Source organism: Drosophila mojavensis, unplaced genomic scaffold (genome assembly GCF_018153725.1).
Source record: "Drosophila mojavensis isolate 15081-1352.22 unplaced genomic scaffold, ASM1815372v1 contig_136, whole genome shotgun sequence".
Classification (NCBI taxonomy): domain Eukaryota; kingdom Metazoa; phylum Arthropoda; class Insecta; order Diptera; family Drosophilidae; genus Drosophila; species Drosophila mojavensis.
In genome coordinates, this window is record NW_025318667.1 from 30701885 (window position 1) to 30726710 (window position 24826).

The window sequence follows — 24826 nt, forward strand, 5'->3', positions numbered from 1 at the left end:
ATGAAGTACAGCTCTGCGCTCTTTTTCCTAACTCTGTCTCTCCTTTTCTTTATACTCGGTGTTGTCTGGTTAGTGGCTATGCAAAGCACATTTAACAGCGTGACGTCATTATTTCAGAAAACTGTGCGCACGCGCTTTAATTTGTATGAAAATCAAGCTTTTTTCACACTGTTATCTGTCTTAAAACTAGTAGACAAAGTAAAACAAGTTGGGTGTTTAATCACAAGTTTTATATAGATTTACGAGCCGGACTAAATAAATTTTGATCACGCCATCCCTTGACCACTTTAACTTTCGCATAGAATGGCTATAACTTTATTATCAGAGGCCTTTATTTGAAAAACTAAATGGTTACTAATAAGTTTTATGCATTTCCCATCAATCCGCATCATTATATTTATCAATTTAATTCATTATGTTAAGAATATAACGGCCAAAAATGATACGCTGCATTGTTACCTAGGTCTAGGTTTCTGTTTATTTATTGAATATTTAATATTTATTTTTTCCATATTGAAACAAGTAAGAAGGCTCTAGTCGAGACTGCTCGACTAGGAGATACCCTGAACCCTTCCAGGAACTGGTGTATCAATAATTCTTGGCGTCTCCTATTTAAAATTTAGAACACATACTCGTGCCCATCTCCTATTTATAAACTGTTAAAATCCGCCTACTAGAGACGTGGTCTCCGATTTGATATCCGATTTGCCACGCCACTAGTGGGCGGATTTCAGCAGTTTAATTTTAACTAGAGACTTAATAGTGCCGAAATAAATTGCTCACATACAAACAAACGGACGGACAGCAAGACGGACACGCACAAATCTAATATACTCCTTTCACTCTCATGAATGACTACGGACGGACGGACAGGGCTAAATCGTTTTCGTCGTTGCACAAGTCGCGGTTCATTCCATGCATCCATGCATCAGGGAATACTTAGTCTTACTCATATAAATAAAGTTTGATTCCTAGAGACTATAGTTCGAGTCTTTCAGAGTATAATCAGTATTATTTATCCTTTATCCTTGAATTGAATTTTATTCTACTCACAAGACAGCGCAAGTGTAAGTTCCACTATTGTTTATTTTATTTTACACATGTATATATATGTATATATCTTAATTTGATTAGCATAAACTATGTATATAATATATGTATATTCTGCAAGGCTTCGCGTAACTTTCCCATGGACATCGCCAGTTCACGTGCTGATTCCAAATCCCAAATACGAGACATGCAGCCAACCGCTTCAAATATCACAACTGTTAATAACAAGCTATACAAAATACATATAAATATATACCATATTCATCAAAAATTAAAAAAAAAAAAAAAAAATAACACTTCTCGAGTCTTCTCGTCTTAGCTAAGGGGACTTTAGCAATTGGGGCATTTGATCAGGCCAACCTCATCGCAATTCATGCACTTGAGGGCCACGAATTCAGCGGTGAAGTGATTCCGATGCACCGACTTCTTGGAGCCACTGCAGGAGGGGCAGGGCAGCAGTCGATAGCCGCCGCAGGTCTGGCAGGTGTAGGCCGTGGCCAACGACTGAACGAGAGGAGATCAAGACGTTAGTTACAGAGCAAAATATATGTGGCTTGACTTACCTTATAGGGTCGCAGCAGTTGTCGCAACTCTCCGCTCTCATTCAAACGTTCCACTGTGTCGGCATCCTGCAAAGCCAAATATTTAACTGTAGAATGTATTTTCTAGAAAGTGAAGTACCTTTCGCATACTTACACCAATGTGCTGTCCCTCGACGAACAGCTGCGGCACTCGTATCGTTTCGTGATGCATGCGCTCTCGCATCTCCTGCTGGTACTCGATGCTCATGAACACATCCCGCTCCTCGAACTTGACGAGCAATGTGCGCAGTATCTGCTTGACATTGGCGCACTTCGCATACGTCTCTCTGATGATGCCCATGCTCGTTGTATACAGCACAACCTTGCCCAGATCCTTTTCCATGTAGTTCTATAGCAAGTAGATGAACAAAATTCACATATTTTAGCACAGAGTATAACCAAAGCAAAGGCATGCTATAATCACACATCTCGCTGACCGTGTAGCGCTGACACGGACTAAGACTGTAAATATACTTACTGACTATATGCTGTAACTATTTGCTCTAATCGAGACTGCTCGACTAAGAGACACCCTGAACCCTGCAAAGAACTAACATTCAAATTATTCTGCACTTCTTTAATGCACACATATATAAACACATGGACATGGACAGGAACTGCGCAGTTAGCAGCGACTACGCTTGGGCTACAGTGCACTATGGGGAATTTTGCCGTTTTTCGGGTATTTAGTCATTTTTGCGAAGTATGAAAATTTATAATTTTTTTATGTTAACATCTTAATAAAACTCCAAACTTTAAGGTACTGTACCCAAAATGTTGAATAACAGTCCACTGTTAAGCCTAACAGCTGTTAAAGTCAGCTGTTATCTTCGAAAAGCATTTGCCTTCAGCTTACAATTTGTGTTAGCCGATTTTCAAATCATCGTTATTCAATGACCAGACATTATTTTTGAGAAATTTAAAAAGGATATGAATTTTTAGGGCTTCTACTATGCGTTGGCTTAAAAACCAATTGATGTTTGAACTTATTTTAATCATTTATTGTATAATTAGCAAATGTTGTCAAATTTCATTTCTTGTAAATAAAATTAAACTTTGCAAAGACATATAAAACAGCCACCAGGGCGCACCAGTGTAATTCCAATTGCATGTTATAGAGTAATCAATTGGGATCTTAGTGCCTTTGTCTCAATGTGCACTTTTGCGCACAACCGGCGCAAATCAATTTTTAGCAGGTGACTATGAGCTGACCTGTGTGATATTTGGCTCAATGAAAAAGGCAACTCTAACCAAGAAATAGTAATTGTGATTTTGAAACTAAATAAGACTAATATTGATTCAACTTATAAATGATATTAAAAAAGCAAAAGCCGCTTTTTTTGCCAAAATATAAATTACAAATGGAAGAAATGCAGCAGGAACAAAAACTAGCTGACAACTATGAATGACTGCCTATGACAGCAAATGTTTATAAAAATAATTGTTCATTTGAGGCAGATTATGGAAAGTACTGTTCATCCTGTAGGCTTTTTTGGTAAGGGAAGCGTCTGATTTGCCCAACCAGGTCTATAAATCAGACTAATTTCATCATGCATGAGAGCATGAGAGCAGAATCCATAATTTCGCTGATGGTTTTTAACAATGGATACATCTGATCAGATTATTTCTTCGGCAAATCTTTAGAAAAGTGTTTGAAAGCATAAAGGTCGCTGTCTAATGAAGTTGTACGTATTGTATTATGTAAAGTTGAAGGCACAATTAAATCAGTTGAAGAACCCGAATTTTTTTAGCGGATCAATATTTCTGGCTGATTTGGAACTCGAAACTGAAGAAAACTAATTTCGATTTTATGAAAGTTCGATTGTTTTCAATTAAAATTATTATTTTAAAGTATGAACAAGCAAAATTCTTAAAAAAAAAAAAAAATTTTTAATACAAAATTTTAATAAATTTTTTTTGGGTGGGCGGTGACACGCCCATTTTTCTAAAATATATTTCTGATGGTATACATATTAATAATACAAAAACCGGATCCAAAAATCTGGCTTAGTTTTTAAGTTATTAATTAATACCCGATAATTTGGATTTTTCCCCATAGTGCAGTGTGGGCGATATGTTGAGAATATATTGTTGAATAATTTCTCTTGAAGTGGGACTATCATCATGAAACATTCAGAACGTGATCACAATGCTCAAATGTATGTACATTCCAAAGTACAACTCTCTAGTAAATAAAACTACGTTTAATAGTATTCAAATAAGGCTTAAAAACGAAATCAATTTATCGATTATTCTCGATAAAAAATATATCGGGTGAGTTATCGAAAACTATCATAAACTCGTACTGCGTATGGTGTACAACAAGTTGCAAGCACAATTTCGAACGGACGGACAGGGCTATATCACCTCAGCTGCGATGACTCCTTCTGCCTGTTACATACTTTTCACAAAACCATTATACCACGATTTCCCATTTTCAATGGCTTCTTCTATTTAGACACTTCAGATTTACTAGTTGCAATAGACATTGAGCTCAATTAACAAACTATAACGAGTACTTAAACTTATTACTGGTTTATGCTCTGGACTGTGATCCAATTGAGTTGAAAACAAAGGTAAATCCAAAAGACCAGGTTTGATCGATGAAAATGTGAGTGCGAATGACTGAACGAAGCTATGACAATTAAAATGGAATCAAATTATAAGCCAATTGGAAAATGCACATAATCAATTTGTGTAAATGACATTAAAATTACCTAACGAGATTTACACACGTTGCCAGCTTCAAATATACGCCAGGTGAAAACTGCAAATAATTTACTAACTGCACATTTTCTTGGCCATTTCCAGGTATGTATGTTTGTTTGTTGTGCTCCAAATTAATTGGCTACCGTATACCGTTGCTGGTCAAGTTGGCAGCCTTATTAAGCTAGGCAAGAGCTGCGTTGGCACCTCCTCCTCTCACCAGTTGATCATCCGGGATGCATTGCATTTGATATCAGATGCCAAAAACTTATGAGTTGCTCATAATATATGACAACATCAATTATAATAGACTTTCCATCTGGACTGATAGGCATGTATGCATGTGTGTGAATGTGAGTATGTGTGTGTGTGAGTGAGTGGGTGTGTGTGATTGTTTGCGTATGTGAGAGTGAGTAATACGCGATCAATGGCTATTATATAAACTGGTTGAGTTCCAAGCTGGTTTTACGTATTTTACAAGTTGAACTTTTATCGTTGTACCTAAGCCTAAGGCGTTGTTAATTATTCCCAATATCACATTGCATTTTATTAAATTTATATTAATACTCGGGGGGATGGATATGTTGAAGAGAAATGCGCAAAATTTGAATTCCAAATGCTTACTCTTTCATCATCCATTATTAAATGCAAATCCAAGGCAATAGGTCCATGGGAGTGTGGGGGTGTAAGTACCAAAACTATTTTTATACATATATTTTTTTTTATATATATATTCTTGATCAGGGCGAAGAACTGGTTCGATTTGGCCCTGTCCGTCCGTCTGTCCGTATGTATGAGCGCGACGATTTCAAAAGATATAAGAGCTAGAGACTTAAAATTTTTTTTTTAAATGTCCGTATATACAGCGCGGATATCGAGTTTATTTCGAAAAATCGATTACTCATCCCGTTATTTTTTATCGATAAAAAACCCTACCGAAAATCAGTTATAAAATTATATCTCCTACATCTTTAAACCTATAGTCTCCAAATTTTAACTGTATACTTACATATATGCATTTTATACAATTTCATTTTTTGTTACCGTTAATTTACCCCCCACCCCTATATACACTCGATACACACTACTCGATACTACCCTGAACCAAACTAATGGTCGTTTTTGCACTTTTAGTATGGTTAGAACTTCAAATTCGATGTATTTTAAAATATAAATGAAATAGAAGACTCATTTAATTAAATATACAAATATTTTGAAACAATTGAAAAATTAAACATCAATTGCGAGCTCTGGATTCGAGCCTGAGACTGCTCGATCAAGCGTCACGCCCATTGAAAATGGGAAATCAGGTTTTGTGAAAAAGGCAGAAGGAATCATCGCAAACCCCATAAAGTATATATATTCTTGATCAGGATCACGCTATGGCAAAAATTATATGTATACGCCCATTAGGGGCGTGGAAAATCGGATCCGAAGATATAGTGATATTTTGAATTCTGCTATATTTTGGACTCTTAATGCTAAAGACCTCAAATTTGGTATATATACTCGGCAGCCAAGACCAAAAGGCTTCGATGGATACATGTGGCGTGGCAAACCGCAAAAGTTTATATCTCTTAAAGTATAATAGCTAGAATCTTCAAATTTGAATCTTATCTTCAAATCTAGAATCTTAATTTTTACGCCTTTTTAGGGGCGTGGCATATCGAAAAATACCCTGTCATTTTCACAGTTTTTGATCGTAAGCATTCAAATTTTGCACTTATGGTACCGTTAGCTCGTTCAAAAAACTGACCAAAAATGAGGTGGCAAATCGAAAAAAACCGCATTTTCTACAGTATTAGAGCTAAACATAGCTGCAAATTGTTGATGAGTTGTGAATGAGTAGAATGAGAAGGGAAGTCTGCAGGCGCTTGTCGTTTGCATCAGACGTGCATTGTGATAAGTTTGTTACAATTTGTTTAAGTGACACCTAAAACGAAACGCGATCTATTTTTAGCCACTGCTGAGCGGTAGCGGCTGCAGATTACGTTAACAGAGAGAGACTTTGGCGGTGACCCAAGCAAGCTGCGCTTCCACTTCCAATTACACTGTGGCGGTCACTGGACGGCCCAACATATCCCACCCTGGCACATATAGCTGCGCTAAATGTCAAATGCCCAGTGCAACTAGCCGTAAGCAAGAAGCGAAAAGATGGAGCGCAGGTATCCAATTCAATTTGTAGGCAAAGGTGCAAGCTACTGGCCAACTAAAGGTGCCCACCAAGGCAGTGTCTCCTTCTGCAACTAGTGCATTAAGCAACAATCGCTATGCAGCGCTTTCTGAGGAAGCAGATGCTATTATGGATCTGGAAGAAGAAAGCCAGGACGATGAAGCTAGAGTCACCGAAGCCTCCAGCTATATGCGTGCCTCAAGTGACCAAAATGGATACATTAGAAGAAGAAATCAGTGCTGTAGTCCCAGCCGATGAGTATATACGCTAAACACTCAAAAAGCATTCGCGAAATTGTTAGAATGCTGACGGCGAAAAATTGTGAATTTTGCCATCATCAGCTGAGAGAGGATACTCCATACAGGGTAATTGTAAGAGGCATACATCCTAAGACAGACAGAGCTTGTTTTACGTAAACTTAGAGAAGACTCAAAATGTTGGTGAGGCACTTAAGATTACGCAAATCGGAAGGCAGAGAGTGTCAGTTACTATGGCAAAGTTTAGTAAAGATCTGGTGCAATGTTTTAGATGCCAAGATTTTGGACATACGCGAAATTAAAAGTCAGTAAATGCTCAGGCAATCATTTTACAGGTCAGATTTGTGCGATATCAGGCTAAATAATAAATCGATATGTGCTAACTGCGGTGGTAATCATATATCTAGCTACAAAAACTGTTCAGTCAGAATCGAGCTGAGCAAAAAACTTAAGCCGGCAGCAAGACTGCCACAAGATGGGATTCCAAACAGTAACAAAAATAAAAGACCACTGGTCAAATCGCAAACCATCTCAAATGCTACAGTAAGATATGCTGACATGACGAAACAGCGTGGGGCAAAACATATTAATGCGAACGCAACTATCGTTAGCTCCCAGGTGCAAGATAGTACTGAGTATGAACAATTTGGTAGCAGGATTCAATTGGGGCAAACAAAGGTTTTCGTGACCTGGCTCTAAAACTGATTTCAAAATGAACAGTCCTCAAATAAAACTTTGATTATGGAATTCAAGAGATTTAGTGAAGAACATTAAATAGATAAAACTTTTCCTATGTGCCAATAATATAGATATAATGTTGATTACTTAGACGCACATGCGACCCGGCTTATCAATATTCCTACCAGAATATGATCAATAAATAGTACGCTGATCAGGCCAGTGGAATAGCAAAAAGCGCCTCTGGTTTCATTATCCGATCAATCATTGCTCACGTTGGGAACGAACCTATGTAAAGATCGAACATACAAGCTACCAGTGTGACTGTGTTGACTCATGGTGGTCGCACCAAGATCTTTGCAATATACCTGCCTCCCAATCAATCTTGGACAAAAGATGACTTTGAGCAACTAATTCCAAGCTTGGGCAACAGATTCATAGCAGGCGGTGATTTTAATGCAAAGCATCCTTGGTGAGGTAACGCCAGGTCATGTCCTCGAGGGAAGCATTTGCATGTTGCCATTGCCAGTAGTACGTGCGAAATCCTAGCCACTGGCGAGCGAACCTTAATAAACGATCAGTCGAAATTAGGTATGAACTTTCCTCGAACCATTTGCCTATCATAGCAACAGTGCATAATACACACCAAAACAAATCTAGGAAGCAGCATATCTTCCTAGAAGTTCATTGTAGAGGTTTTTCAAGCTGAGCTGGTCAGCAGAAGCAACCTCAACATGGAAATAAACAGTCCAGATGATATTGAAGATGCAATCTCAATCTTCATGAGAAACGTCTCACTGACTGCATCTTCTGCTACTCCAGTAAACCAATGCCTGCAAACCCAACATCGCAGAGATATTCTCTCCCCAAATGTTGACGCGCTCTTACGTCTGAAAAGAAGAGTACGAAGAGAGTCCACCAGATCTACACTAGACTTCCGAATCGACTGCAAAAGGTCCTTGCAAAAGTCAAGCAGAGGAAAATGGGCCCTAATCCATCTTTCAATTACACACTCTGGAAGCTTACAAGCCGGTTTAAAAGAGTCGCCATGCCGAAAACGCTAATTAAAAATCCATCGGGTGGTTTGTGTTATTCCAGTCAACAGAAGGCTGAAATCTTTACGGACAGCTTATTTGTATGTGTGTGTGTGTATGCACACATAAATGCGTGCTCTTGCATATTCTAAGAATCTCTCTGCGATTGATTTGTCTTTGCATTGTTTTTGGATTTCCAACCAATAATGTGATTTCGTTTTAATTAATGTTGTTCAAAACGACGTGGTGGTGCTGTAGGCAGAAGCGCCGGCGATCTTTATTTTAGTTATTTTGACAAACATGCTGTTTGGCTTGGGTGCGAGTTCAAATCCCGCGGAAACTCTTTTTTGTAAATTGCAAATTTTTGTTATTTTAGCTTCATTTATATTTTTTAAATTTCATAAAAATGTTTCTTTCCGTATTATGAATATCTATTAAGCGTATTTATATGTACAAATGCGTAACTAGATGGCTGACGCTTATAAATGCCGCAATTCGGGCACTATAAATGCCGATTGCCACGCCCCTAGTGGCTGTAGACTCCTCAATTTTGGCCAGTTCTTAGAACGAGCTACCGGTAACCTAAATGCAAAATTCTTACGCTCAACAAATGTGAAAATTACAGGATACAATGGGCGGAGATATATACGCCAAAGCTCGTGATCTTGGGTGGTCGACGCGGACCTACATACCAAATTTCAGCATTCTAACTCTTCAACTAACGTGATTTCTGGTATATCGGAAAATGCATTTTCCGATTTTCCACGCCCCTCGTGGGCGGATCGGGAAAATTTTAACACTTTTTAAATCGGAGGTATACACGAGTATGTGTTTCAAGTCTCTAGCTTCAATAGCGCCGAAATAGATCGCGTTCATACGGACAGCAAGACGGACATTGCACAAAACCAATATACTCATTTCGCTTTCGTGAATGAGTATAAAAAGCGCCTGGAGAGGACTTGCTGGATTTAAAACTCTTGCCCGAAAGAAAAAGAGCGCTGCTCTTTGTTGTCGTCATCCTTAACAGTATGCTAAGGCTGAGACACTTCCCAACCTGCTGGAAGATGGTACCCAAACCTGGAAAAGACCACACAGAAGTTGAAGGATTTCGTCCAATCAGCCTGCTCTCGGTTTGCGCTCAGTTTGCGCAGGTGTCCTACAGGGTAGCGTGTTTGGACCAACGCTGTACAATCTATATACAGCCGATATGCCGACCACAAATGCAGTTGCTGGATTAGATGAGGACAATGTCTTGATAGCAACCTACGCGGATGACACTGCAATTTTGACTAGAAGTCCGAGCCTTAACACAGCAACGGAATCCTTGCAGCAGTATGTGAACAGCTTCGAAGAAAGGGCTACAGAATGGAACATAGGCATCAACACCAGTAAGTGGTTTACCACAAGAACTTTATCTTGTAGAGGCATTACTACGCTGGGCTCCACAATACCCAAAAAGAGCTCACATAAGTACCTTGCAGTTTTACTGGACAGGAAACTAAATTTCATAGCACATACTACCATGGTACGGCAGTTGGTAATGGCGAAAGCCAGAAAGATGACGTGGCTTTTTGCTCCGAAAAACAAATTATCGCTGTACAGCAAAGCCACGATATACAAGAGCATCCTAAGCCCTATCTGGAAATACGCCCTAGAGATATACGGCATTGCAATAAAAAACCAATTTGAGTCGCTTAAGCAAAAATTCTCAGGCGAATTTGTGTCGCACCATGGTACATGAGAACCAGACACATTAAAAATGATCTAAAGTTCCAATGGTGGGCGATGTCCTACAACTATATTCGGAAAGATATTTGAAACGACTTGACAGACACACTAATTTGCTAGCCAGACGGCTAATTGCCAGCCAATAGATCTCCCGAAAAACTATATATATTATATACAACGCAAATTTGAAGTCTCCAGGTCTAAAAGTGTTCAAACTAGGCTGAAAAAACACAGTCGATTTTTCGATTATTCTCGATAAAAAGTTATCGGATAAGTTTTCGAAAAATAAAGATAAACTTGTACTGCCTATAGTATACACGAGTATGCATACCAAATTTCATCTCCCTAGCTCTTATGTCTTCTGAGATCGGTTTGCTCATACGGACGGGCGGACGGAGGGACAGAGGGACGGACGGACGAACAGACGGACAGCTCGTCGTGCTGATCAAGAATATATATACTTCATGGGGTCTGCGATAATTCCTTCTACTCATGAAGTATATCTATTCTTGATCAGGTGCTGAGCCGATATAGTCATGTCCGTCTGTCCGTCCGTCCGTCGTATGATCGGCTAGATATTAAAATATAGAGAGAGACTATTATTGGAGAATGATAGGAATATTAGCTATTGTCAGAGCTTAGGGGAGATCTTAGTCGAGCAGTGTCCAGCAAAGCAGGCTTACTTGTTAATGATTGACTGTCCATTGTTTTCCATATAATTCGTTTACTCAGTTCTATAGAGAAACGAATGGGAAATGCAACATCCATACGATCCCATTTCGTACGAAGCGCCAATTAGCTCATGACTTGCATAACCCAAGAGGCCAATGCTGAAGCAGTTTACAAGTAATCTCACATGTTTAAACAGATAAAGGGAAAACATTTATGAAACTGGTACATTAATAATTGCCATTAAGCGTCATTCGTGTTGTGAACGTAGATGATGATGATGTCGATGTTGTCGTGAATGTGTCTCTAGCAGCAAAGTTCAAAGCCATGTTAAGTGATAAAATATGCCTGTGGCTAAACTAATATGTTGTATTTTCAAAACAGAAAACTTGTTTGAATCATGGCGGAGGAGGGAGGTGGCGAGGAGGAAAGCATTTGAACTGTGATCCACACTCGTTGAGCTGTCACCAGCATCCACAATTAACACGTGCCCTGGCAGAACCGTCGACAGACCACATAGCCAGAGCCATAATCAGAGCCAGAGCTAGAGTCAATGCCAAAGATCCACATTACAATTTATTTTATGTTTCGTATTTTTTGTCTTTAGCGGCAACAGGTAAGGCTAGTGGGCAAAAAAGAGAAAGCGGGTCACTTGCGATCGACAAGCGTCGATTGGAGGATTGCCAATCGGGCTGAGATCTGCGTTCAAGAAACAAAAGCAAAAACCAAAACTGCGTATCCGCAGCATCCGCAGCATTCGGAGCATTCGATTATGTGATCAGAAGATGTTGACTTTGAATGGCAGCAGCAGCAGCAGCAACAACTGTGCAACATTCACAAGACTCTATGCGCTTCGTTCCATAAAGTTCAATTAATACGTCACATGGAGCTCTGGACATTATGTAAGTCGAAGCGGATCGATTGGGAGCAAGGGCTCCATATAAAGGAGGGAAAGCCAACCCAATACATAAATACCTTATAGGCATTAAAAAAACAACAGCAACAACAAAGACAAAACGACAAAACCAACGCAAGAATACGAAATTAGCAAATCTTAATATTTATAATAAACAAGTTTTTCTGTTCTTTAATGTTTCCTTCTCTTTCTATACAAGTTTCACCTGTTGCATAGGAACGTTTTTTTTTTATCACTTCTATCAAATTACCTTTAATCGACTAATTTGCTTGCCAACTAATCATAAAAATTCCCCATCGAATCAAATGTTGATCTTAACAACATTGAATATTGTAAGATCGTTTCAGTCGGGCATTACCAACTGCAGAATACTTATTTACGTCCTTTTTCTTAATTGCCACACCCTCAATTGGTATATAGAGAAGCGTATAAGCGTTTTATTTCGTGAAAAAAAATATGAAAGTATAGTTAAGAAAATTAATGTTAAGCACTTTAGATCATTGTTGGAGTTCATTTTAAATCATTTTTTCGGACTATTCGTATGTTCTTTCCATATCGATGTTCATATCGATTGAGTAGTGAAACCATTTGTCTGAATTCATATCTGGGGAAAACTTTCACGGAAGGGGGAAAGCAATACGGTGGTAGGGAAGCAGTAAAAGATCTGAACTATCTTATTCCCTGTATCATTTGATGAAGCATCGGCTATATCAACATATTTACTACAAACGAGTGAGTAATTCACGATTAAATTATATTTTTACTAATACATCTAATACATTTTAAATTTTAAAATGAATTACTTTTAGTTCAACTACATCAACTTTAGAGTCAGAGAAAAAGTACGATATTTAGAGACATAGAATTATAAAGGTTTTTAAAATAAAAGCTAAGAAAGAAATTCTAAAACGGATTTAGAGAAAGTCTTTCTTTTCACGTTCAAATAACAATCTTAATCTGTTTACGGTTTCGTAATGAATTCACACCTTTTATTTGATTCGGATTTCTGACATCGACAATTGTGAGCAGCAGCTGTATTGATATGCCTTCAACGTAAATTATTAAAACAAGTTTAGATTGGCATTACCTATGGCAAAAACTCAATGAACCATGCCTATCAACCATTCATTCTGCCATATTATTCATTTTGGGAATATTATTGCTGCTGTCGTAAAGCCTCACAATTTATTTTGAGCTAACTGACCATACTTTGGTGCTTACTATTGGAACTCGCCAATAGTAAGTAGATCATTGATTGTTAGCATATGTTAGCATGTTACATATGCACATATTCAGTTTTTAACTCTTTAGTTTTAATATGGGTAGATTGAGTGAGTTCAAAACGCAAATACTCCCATCTCTCTGTGATCAATTTGTATGCATCTGTTCGATCGATGGCGATCGAGGGAGCCGCACATAACTTTCATTGAAAAATGTTTGGAGAAACGTGAGTACGCACGCCTCGTTGACAGTTCTCATGGCACTCGGCGAGTACCAGATTGAAGTTTCAGCTGAGGTTTGATGGCAGTTTCAATTTCAATTTCTGTTTCTGCTGAGCGTATTGAGTTTCAAGTGCGCATTTATGCTTTGGCTTAGCACCAAAATTCATACACGTCAACACACCTATACCTATATATATATATATGTATATGTATATATATATATACACATTTCACTTTCGTTATGTTGGCCAAAAGCGCGCTTCAATTTGGCAATAATTTAGATATTTTAATAAGCCCATTTGCTGCTTTCTTTTGGCCCTAAATGCAAATCGAAATTGAAATGCAGCAAACGCCCCACAGCTTGTTGTTGTTGTTGTTTAATTGTTTGTATTTTGTGAAACAATGAGCGGCTGTAAAAATCTCTCAGCGCCATAAATCTGCGCCTGGTCACGTACAGAAAAAAGTTCGTTTTCATTTTCACTTTCGTTCGAATTCAAAGTTTGTCTTAACTTTGGTATTTTCCCCCTTTCTTTTCGAACTCCTCCCTTCACACAGAAATATGCATTGTATTTCCTTATTATTTATTTATTATTTTTTCAAAATTCAAACATATCTTCCCTCCTATATCTCCTCATCCTCATTTGGTTATAGTTAATTTTAGAGTGTTTTTTTTACATTTGCTAAATATTCAGAATTTGATATATTTTTTTCTACAGATTACTTCACAACACAATATTTTCCCAAATCGAGTTGGGGATTCTCGAGAGATGGGATAATGTGAGATAGCTTCCCATATATTTTTAGCCCACAATTTTCGAATTATCATAAGTATAAAAACGAAAAAAAATTGATCGATTATTCTCGATAAAAAGAAATCGCATGAGTTATCGAAAAAATATGATAGACTCTAGCTATGTATGGTATAACCGAGTATTTCAGCTCTCTATCTCATATCTTCTGAGATCTCGGCGTTCATACGGACGGGCAGACGGACAGGGCTAAATCGACTCAGCTCGTCGCCATGATCAAGAAAATATATATTCTATTCCGCCTGTTACATACTTTTAACAAACCCATTATACCCTGATTTCCTATTGAAAATGGGTTCAGGGTATAAAAACGGCAGCTGGGCAAACCTAAGTAGCTTGATCGAATATTGGCGTTGTTAACCTTGAGCTGTAAATCAATATTATAATCATTATGAAAAACAAACTACGAAGATGCAGGGTAAAAAAAATTGCTGGCAAAACAATAGATTGCATAAGTTTTCAAGAAACCAAAAAGCAATCGCCAAAAGCCCGATCGCAAGCATTTATACATGCTTTATAATAATATATCTACATCTATATATAGATATTTTATGATAATGTCTCCGCGGATGAGTGTTTGTGTATGTGTATAGATGTTTTATAATAGTTATAGAGCGACTAACGTACTAATTATGCGCATCGACAAAAACTCAAATATACTTAGCCCAAATTGTCGGTCAGGTAGGGGGGATAGGCGAGGGTGAGGGGTGCTAAGCAGAGCTTTTTCAAGCTTGCTTGTTTTGTGTGTGGAGTTTTTTTCTCGGTCGAAAACGAGTTGAGCGCCCATTAAAACATAATTAAGATAATTTACGTTTATATTTTTTGGCATGTATTTTTTTCGCTCTCTCTCTCTCTCCCTCTCTCTGTCTCTCTTTTGTCCAATATTTGTAGCTGTACGTTTTTAGGGTGCTTAGTCACATTTAGTTGAGCTTTGACGAAATATTAAATATAAATAAAATTAAACACAGGAAAAATGAAAGCTGGCCTAATGACTAAACGCCACGCCCATATCGATAACTAGCTCAGTTTAGTTTTTAGATAGCAATATATTTATTTTAACCTCCAATTTAACATCGAGCAAATTGATTTCGCAAATGAAGTTCAAATGCGTTAGCAGAATTGACGCGAACCAGCGAGACGAGCTCAAAAATTTACCAAGTCATCACACACACAGACTTCAATATATATAAATATTGGTGAATGAGTTGAACATTTTGTTGGCAATGCGTGATTAATGTAATATCAATAACACTGCAATTTGGGTCTGCCTATTGTTACGGCCGCGGCTGTTGCTCAATGGGCTTTCAAATAGGAAATGGGTCAACCCTGATGGACAGCGAATGCGCTTCAGGGCCATTGTTGGCACAGCGGCAAGGTAAGCGCGCCAGGTGCCCCTAAGAACTGAGGCACAGGTGTCACGAAGAAAGCCAACAAGAAATTAAAAGTTACTGCAATTAGTCAGAGCCCCAATCGCATTTAGAGCTCGCACCATCTATGTATCTCTCCATCTACTTCCGCCAGCAAACACGATACCAAAATTAAATTTAAAAAAAAAATTTTTTACAAAAACTTTCCCAACTGGCCAAACGCTTAACGGCTTTTCGGCTTTATATGGAAATTCTGATTGGAGACCCAATCGGAGGCTGCCAACTACGCGAGGCGTTTGCAATATTTTAAGCCAATAAACTGTAAATTTAAATATAGAAAAGTGTTAACTTATCTACCTAACCTAGCGCTGTTTTTTGGCAAGCGCATCGAATGATTTATTAGTTTGATAAGCATTCAGCGGATTATTATTATTATTGTTGTTGTAGTTCGTGTTGGTGTTGTTATTGAAGAAGGAGAAGAATAAGCACAACATTTAACTTTCGAATAGTCCCAATAAAATATAATAATTGAAAACAAAACGTGAGTCAGTCTGTGTTGTAGCCGCCAGACAGAAATCCAAAGACACACAGCCAACAAACACACACACATACGTTGCATAAGGTATGTGTAAGGTACGTGGATGTGTCTGTGTGTAAAAGTCAGCGACCCAAACAGACAGACGCCCACGCAACTTACTGACTGAGCCGTAGACAAAAGTTTAACACAAAGCCAACTTTCTCAATGAATCTCGCATGCAGGAAAAACCACAAAAAAAAAAAAAAAAAAAAACCAAAAAAAAAAAAAAACAGAAAAAGGTTTATATTATTTATTATTATTATTTTTTTTTTTAATAGTGTGAATAGCAGCCCGATGTGAATGCACTCGATGTGAGTGCACATTCTTGAATGCAGCTCACCTCTCTCCCATGCCCAGGGGTTGACCTCAACCAAAACCCATGCAAAGCTACACAAGCATGAAAAGTGAATACAACTAATTGTGAAGAATAAGCTTGAGCATCGAACTCGAAGTTTAAAAGTGAACTGTTATAGCATAGTATCAGATCAATTGCATACGGCAGCATCCTAGGTCCACTTGCGCTGCGATATAATGTACGATATATAATAACACATAATACGATATATAATATACCGCAGATCAACTCTGCCTCTACCATAAGGATCGTGTCATCAAAGCTATTTTCGCTGATTTTGAACTTTGCTGTGCTCTGAAGCTCGGAAAGCATACTAGAAGATTGGAACCCATACTAGTAGATCTAGTGCTCGACGCGACTAAAGAGCGCACAATGTCAATGCCAAGCCGTGAAGCAACAAAAATAGGATTTGCCAAAACGATATGCAACAATAATAAGGTCCCTCTCCCAATACTAGAATACTCCAGAGTCCTCTTGCTTATAACATGAGGTTTGGTGTTTTACTTACTAGATCTATGATTGTGCTGTTAAAACTCTACAATTTTAGCCCACGCATAATAAAAGAAATAAAATAGAATGAAAGCAATAATAGTAATTTTTTGTCAGTATGGCAACATCAATATATCAATATACAAATATATTAATATATCAATATATCAATGTATTCGATTAATTTCTTAGGTAATGCACTCACCTTGATGTTCGGCTGCTGCAACTGCAAGAAAGTGGCTACTCCATTGCGCACACGATTCTTGACGCCGCGCACGGTGCCCTTGGAGGAGCGAATGGTGGATGACTGCGAAGAACGGCGCACATCTTTGAGGCCGGCAAAGGCGTCCTCCTGCTCCAACTGCTGCTGCTGCTGCTGCTGCTCGACGTCGCCGGGCAAACTGAGCGATTCATACTCCGGCGACATGCGACTGCAACTTACCGGACCGAAGCTCCGATAATTCGCATGCTCGTTCACGTGGAAGTTGTAGTACTGGTCGGCCTCGTATTGCAAAGGGCGTCCATTGATTTTGGTCGCGATAACCGACTGATCGAAATCGCCCATAGCTCGTGCTGCATCCCTGTCCCGTATGTCGCGCAGCAACGAGCTGGGCAGCAAGGCGCCCAGCTTGATTAGCGGCGCCGGCTCGTGCGAGTCGTGCAGCGAATCACAGCTGAGCGAGGAGCTGCTCTCGTCGCACTCCTCGCTACTATCCGTCAGGCTGTGGGCTCGTGAATGATTGCCCGACTGGCCGCTCGAGGTGTTCACACGGATTCGCGTCGTCTTCAGGTGGAGCTCCAGCTTGGGCACGCCTGTGTTGCCCTTATTGCTGTTGTTCATGTTGCTCATGTTGCTCATGTTGCTCATGTTGCTCGTGACATTAGTTTCACTGCTGGGCGACTTGATGCTCTCCAGATCGCTGCCTGTGCCACTGTCCAAAGTCTCGCAGGGCGAATACTGTCCGCTGGAGACCAAATAGCATAGCTGATACGGCGTTGTGATAGTTTGTGATCCCGTTTGTAATTGCTGCTGCTGCTGCTGTAGCGGTAAGTGTAACTGCAACTGCTGCTGCTGGTGTTGCTGATGTTGCTCGTGTTGCTCTTGCTTGAGCCGTAACACCATCTCGCTATCGCTCTGACTGTCGTTCAATTTGACCACGCTTATCTGCTTGCCCAGCCTGGCTGGCTGACTTTGACTCGAATTCAAACACTGACCGTTACCGTCGTCGTTGCCGTTGCCGTTGTCGTTGGCTATCTGAATCTTAACCGTGTGCTGAGGCGCACAAAGACCAACTGTTTCGGTCGATGCACCCGTTGGCCAATCGACTAGCGCTAACTGACTAGCATCGCCGTCTCTCTCAGCAGTTTCTCCAGATTGCAGCTGCTCAGCTGTCGCTCGTAACACGTTTCTAACGTCATCGGCAACATTGCAGCTGATAATGGTCGATGTTGGCGCCATTTCACCAGCTCTAGCAGCATCGCTCGCTGGGTTAACCTCGGCCTCGCTCTCCGTCTGGCCAATGCGCAACAGTAACTGTGGATATAACTTTGTTGCTGGCTCACTTGTTGCTGTTGCAGCTGCAGCTGTTGCTGCCACTGTGCTGGAACTGGTTTCCAAAACCACATTGCTCGCATGGTCAAGCTGCAACGTCTCCGAATTGCTGCTGTTGATGCTGATGCTGGTGTTGCTATTGTTGTTGATGGTGTTGTCACCAAATGCCAACAACATGGCCTGTGATTTGGGCGACATTTCATCGCTTTCAATGTTGCTGCTTGCCGGCTTAGCTGGTTGCTCAGATGCAATTATTATCGAAATACCGCGCAACGGCCTTTGCTGCGGCTGCTGCTGCTGCTGCTGCTGCTGCTGCATGCTGCCAATTGTTGTAGTTGTTGCTGCCATCGTTCTGGAAACAGCAACAGCATTTGGCAATTTGATGCGCCGCCAATATCTAATTTCAAATTTTATGCAATTGTCTCGCGTCTGTGCTTGTTGTTGTTGTCGCTACAGGTTGGTGTTGCTGTTGCTGTTCTTATAATGCTGTGCTAGTTGTTGCTGACCGTTGCGCAGCGCACTTTACAGTTAGTTGGCCGCATGCAGATTGCACCTGCAACAAAAGAGCAAACAGAATATACCATAAGAAAAAAGAGACAGAGTCAGAGAGAGAAAGAGAAGAGAAACTTGGCCAACTGACTAACTGGCCAACTGGCTAGCTGGCTGAATGCTGCCAGCTCGCAGCATGAGCTTGACATTTAAGCCGAAGATGTGCCTGGCTCAGAGGCAGACGCGACAGCTAATAAATGTTAAAAGCTGCCACAAACACGAAAGCACAACAAAAACAACGAGATAACAATAAAAATACCAGAAACAAAAACGAGAAATAACAAGTAAGAAAGCTCTAGTCGAGACTGCTCGACTACGAGATCCCCTGAACCCTTCGAGCAATAGCTATTTCAATCAATTTTTCGCGTCTTTCTGCTTACACAAGACACACGCACACACACACAAACAAACCCACGCACACACACACATACACGCCCACAAGCACCCACGCCTAAACACGCATGGGCTGCCGTGTGCACTTAATATGAGAACTTAATTGTTCAATAACTTTTTTTATGGATGTACTTTCTTCATGAAACTTTCAGATTATGATTTTAACATGGATATGCATGCAAAGCACAAGTCTCTAGTATTTTAAATACACCTTTTCTTTAATGTTTTTAATCGATAACGAAATAACGGAGCAAGTTATCGATTTTTAAAGCAAAACTCGACCTCCGCGTGGTATACACGGGCATTTTAAAAAAAAATTTGTAGTCTCTAGCTCTTATATCTTCTGAAATCGACGCGTTCAAACATACTGACAGACGGACAGACGGACGGACGAACGAGGCTAAATCAACTCAGCTCGTCGCCCTGATCAAGAATATATACACTTTGTGCGGTCTGCCACGCCTCCTTCTGCCTGTTACGTACATTTCAACAAAACCATTATACCCTGATTTCCCATGGAAAATGGGTTCAGGGTATAAAAATAACCATCGCAATAATGATAAACACAAAACCGCATTCTAAGCTTTCATAACAATAAAGTTAAGAACAAAACAGCAGAAGGAGAAGCAGAAACAACTAATAGAATTTCGAAGTAACGAAATCTACAATTTATTTGGCTGCATCAAATATATTCACTTTATCAGTTCTATAGGATTTGAGATCTGATTTATGTTTAAAACTCCGCTTTGTAAAATATTCCACATTCCTAATTGCAAGCAGGCTAGTAAAATAACTTCGGGCTATACTTTTTCTTAGGTAAGAATCGATCTACAATTCTTCTCAATTTTATTAATTCAAATATTTTTAAACCATTCTCGTGCGATGAGATCCTTAATTGACTTCTTCATTCGACATTAATTCGAAATAAGTAGATTGGATTTACCTGGGAATTAGTTTGGTATTCTGGTTTGGTATATGTCGTATCTGTGATGTGATTATCTGTATCATTATGCATATGCTTATTACCATTATGAGACAATTTCTATCATTATTATTATTTTTTTTTTTATTTATTTATTTTATTTTAATTAATTTTTTTTTTTTTTTTTTTTTTTTTGAAAAAAAAGAAATTATAAGCGAAGTCAAATTATAATAAAACAAATGTACAATAGCAACGATGCTTAGAGAAGAGGCTGTGGCTTTGCATAAACACATGAACAATGAGGACTGCTCCCAATTACGACCCATATAAGGACCCCACCTTGAAGGCTAATAACGCCTTCATCTAAAATAAGAGGCAGCCCAAGAGAGAAGGTTTTAGAGTCCATCGACAGTAACTATAGTCTGACATATCTGACAGGCGCTGCATAAGAAGCTTTTATCTGCCTTAACCACAAAAAGCAACTATGATAATTTTGATTGCTGATTATCAGTCTCATTATCATAATATACAAATCCCCTTTATAATATTGGAAACCCTATAGACTGATTAAAAACTATTATTATTATTAACATAAGTATTATACCACTGCTATTATATTAATATATCATTAATATATTATTATTTATATATATACATACATATATGCATATATAAATATGATTAATACACATGTTCTGCATGATCTGGTACTATGATATTAACACATTTAGTTATGTACATATATGTAGAATATATGTATATCCAAACCTCTATTACAAAGTTGCCTGCTCGCTTTGTTGACCCATTTGTTGTATTGACTCTTCTTTTCAGCTAAGGCTTTAGATCTAAATGATTGATGGTTTGATTGATTGTGGAGTCTATAGGGAATTAGTTCCACGGAATTTCTATGACATTATCCACAGCGCCTTAGAACAACGACGACAAGCAGGTAGCTTGTAGGTAATGAAGTTCATTGTTTCGGAATGCCAATATAACAGCATCTCTTATATATTTCAATTTATCTGCTACTTTTTCTTCTTTTTTTTTTTTTGGATCGCACATCATCGATACTTTTAGAGTACGGAAAAAAAACCAGAAAAAAATTCTTTTAAGAACAAGATTTACATACATTTGATGTGGATGTTGGCCTGCGGCTTGTTGTTGTTGCTATTGTTGTTATTGTTGTCGCTGTTATTGTTGTTGTCTTTCTGAAAACTGGTAACTGGTTACACTTGAACCTGACGCTGACCAGTTGCTGGGATACTCAGTTCGTAAATATTTGAAGCGGGCGGACAAGGCGCCTCTAAGTGTTACAGTTGTTGTTCTTGTTGTGGCTGCGATTGATGTTGTTGTTGCTGACCTGCATTGCCACTTGCTGCACAAAAATTTCGTTTGGCGGCAAGACCAACACACAAGACCAAAAAAAACAAAACAAAAACTAACCAAAACTAAAGCAACAAAGTCAACGGTAATAAAAAAAATGTAACAAAAATGTGCAGGCAGTTAGTTAAGAGGCGGCTGGGCGTGGCTGGCACACTCACGCAGTCGCGCACATCTACAGTCGCACGCACACGCGCACGCACGCTACTCTGGAGGCTCGAAGTGAAGAGTTTCAAGCTCAAATGGATGGCTTTTTTCAGTTTTCGGTTTTTGAATTTCGACTTTTGGATTTCGATTTCGGTTTTAGGCGCCTTGAAGCAACGCGGCGCGTACAACTCATTCAAAATCGCGCTGGCAACTGAAAACCGCACCAACAAAGTCGCGCTGGGTTGGCATGCTTTGCCAGGGATTTGTTGTTGTTGCTGTTGCTGCTGTTTGTTGAATACATTTTTTTCCTACGTGCCTCTGTCGCTGCCGCGATGACTGCCATAGCTTTTATTTTTTACATTTTTGCTTTCAAGAAATCCAAAAAAAACAACTGCGACGGCAGCAGCGGCGTCGTCGCCAACAAAATAACTTAAAACAACAAGAAAAAGAAAAAACAACAACAAAAACACTCAGGCGATCGCAGTCATAAACGCTGCGACGACGCAGCCAGCAACAGCGGCAGCGGTAAAAACAATGTGAGCTGAGAATTTGTTTACGAGCGCAGGCGCAGGCGCAGTCCCGCAGTCGCAGTCGCAGCCGCAGCCGCAGCCGCAGTGGTAGTCAACGCCAGCAGCACATTGTACACACCCCCATGACGCCACCGCCCCGCAGCCCACCTGTTGCTGTTGCTGCCGCAGCGACTGTTATTGTTGTAGTACTTGTTTGTTGCCAAAGTTAATTGTGTGCGGCTGCCGTAGTTGCCGCAAGCTGCACAGTGGCACGCACTAGTGCAGAACTGTAAACAATCTGAATAAAGGATTGGTAATAAACATTCTTATTCGAGTCATATTTACGATTCTTCAAAGCCAACTATTTAATAATAAATTATTATTTTTGCTTAAATAAATTCTTCTTTATTGTCATGCAACAAGGAAATGTTTAGCTCAACTTTGTTTTGAACTTATATTTGACTTTGCAAACAATTCCGGTTTTATCTAAATAAAGAAGACTATTTTTAAGCTTAAAATATTGCTAAAGAACAAAAAATAAATAAATAAAACAAGTAAGAAGGCTCTAGTCGAGACTGCTCGACTAGGGGATACCCGGAACCCTCTAAGCTGATATTATACTCATTCTGCATTTATTTTATGCATACATGCATACACACGCATCCACACGCACCTATTATGAAAATTATTTGGTGAATAATTTCTTTTGTAGACATACAATCCCATTTTCAATGGGTTCAGGGTATAAATAAGTAGGAAAGCTCTAGTCGAGACTGCTCGACTATGAGATCCACTGCACTCTTCGAACAACTGATAATTAAATAATTATTCGCTACGGGAACTTAATTGTCTAATAACTTTTCTTGTGGATGGACTATCTTCATGAAACTTTCAGATCGTGTTAATAACATTGAAGTGAGTGCAGTTGCCAAAAGTACATATGAATTATGGTTGTCGAATATTTTTAAAATATCGTATCGATGATAAAGTTTAAAAAAAAAATATCAATATGATATTTAAAATGCAACATTAAAAATATCTCAATATATTTCTATTTTGTAAAAGCTTGTTTCCTTTAATTTATAATCCTTCCCAAAAGCAAGAATAATAGGAATAAGTATATTTAGCACTTGTTTTCATTACATTAAGGCACAAATTAAATATATAAAATAATGCAAAAATATTCGATATTTTGGCAAAAAAATATTCCGAAATAAATATATTTTTTGTTAAAAAATATATATATTGATATTTCGATATATTTTCAACAACCTTAATATGGATCTATGTTTATAATTTGACGAGATGCTTTAAAGATGCAACCGATATAAATTTCTAACTAATTTTCGATAAGGTTTTTAATCGATAACAAAATAACGGGAATAAAAACAATGCACGTGATATACACGGACCTAGGAAAAAAATGTCAAGTCTGTAGCTCTTATATCTTCTAAGATCGACGCGTTGAAACATACGGCCAGGCGGGCGGACGGACAGGGCTATATCGACTCAGTTTGTCGCCCCGATTAAGAATATATATACTTTATGAGGTCTGCCACGCCTCCTTCTGCCTGTTACACACATTTAACAAAATGATTATACCCTGATTTCCCATTGAAAATGGATTTTATTATCTGAAAAAAAAACAATATCATATTGTCTTCTTGGATAACTCATGAAACACTTAAAATAATATAGAATTATTTTGTCGGTTTCTTTTCGCCTTCGGCATATCTGAAAGAACAGCAAAGCGTGGCAAACCAGTTATGGGCGCACAGAACCAGTTAACATTTGTGAGGTATTGCTTGCCACTGTGCATTCCACTGTCAGTCGCTCGGCCGCATATAAACGTCGGCTTTTGCGGCGGCATTCGTCTTAGCTATTTCATTTATATTTCGCCTGCCTCATATACATACATGCATATGTATGTACATATTCCTATACATACATATTCATGTAAATATAAGCGTGTGCGTGAGCGAGTGTGTGTGTGTGTGCATAGCTTACAACTGGGCATGGCTCAATGACTTGATTGTCTTTCTCTCTCGATTCCACTCTCTTCGTTTCTCTCTTCTATTTTCAGCACATACAGCAGCAGCATTTGCTGCATTTCTGCTGCTATTACTGTTGTTGGCGCCTGAGGCTTGTCTCTCCTAGGCTCCTCTGTTTAAGGTTGACTGGTGGTCGACGTCGACGTAGACGCTGACGTTGCTGTAAACTTCGTTACCAGTGCTGCTGCTTCGGCCCATGTTTTTGTTGTTTTTGACTTACCATTTAACATGTCTGCTATCGATGTATTGGCTTTTGTCGATTGTTGTTGCTGCTGCTGCTGCTGCTGCTGCTGCCGCTGCTGCTGCTAATGTAGGCGCTGCCACAAAAACTATGCCAACAATTTGTGTGCAGGTGTCGCCGCAGCAGCAGTAGCAGCAACAACAACATCATGATATTGTTGCATTTGAAGTTTCGTTTTTAATTGTGCTCGCCTGGCTGGATTTCCATTACCATTTATGCAAAAGCTTTTCAAATTTGTGTGTGCAATCAAT

At 39.1% G+C, this 24826-nt stretch overlaps 1 protein-coding gene across 1 annotated transcript; it reads right to left on the bottom strand.

Moving 5' to 3' along the window:
• Positions 1 to 1061: 1061 nt before the first annotated feature.
• On the bottom strand, positions 1062 to 21996 carry LOC6586246 (glutaredoxin domain-containing cysteine-rich protein CG12206). The gene is made up of 5 exons (XM_044011024.1): positions 21377 to 21996; positions 17037 to 18936; positions 1747 to 1980; positions 1614 to 1679; positions 1062 to 1554 (listed from the first exon to the last, which is right to left on the bottom strand). The coding sequence occupies exons 2-5, from the start codon at positions 18729 to 18731 to the stop codon at positions 1381 to 1383; spliced, it is 2169 nt and encodes a 722-aa protein (XP_043866959.1). The 5' UTR covers positions 18732 to 18936; positions 21377 to 21996; the 3' UTR covers positions 1062 to 1380.
• Positions 21997 to 24826: the final 2830 nt, after the last annotated feature.

What these genes read in the sequence shown, in the direction of transcription:
- LOC6586246 (XM_044011024.1), bottom strand. Translation starts at nt 18,731, where the DNA reads ATGGCAGCAACAACTACAACAATTGGCAGCATGCAGCAGCAGCAGCAG. An exon ending in TGCAGCAGCCGAACATCAAG is followed by an intron (nt 1,981 to 17,036) that starts GTGAGTGCATTA and finishes TACTTGCTATAG; the next exon opens with AACTACATGGAAAAGGATCT. An exon ending in TCGAGGGACAGCACATTGGT is followed by an intron (nt 1,680 to 1,746) that starts GTAAGTATGCGA and finishes TTGGCTTTGCAG; the next exon opens with GATGCCGACACAGTGGAACG.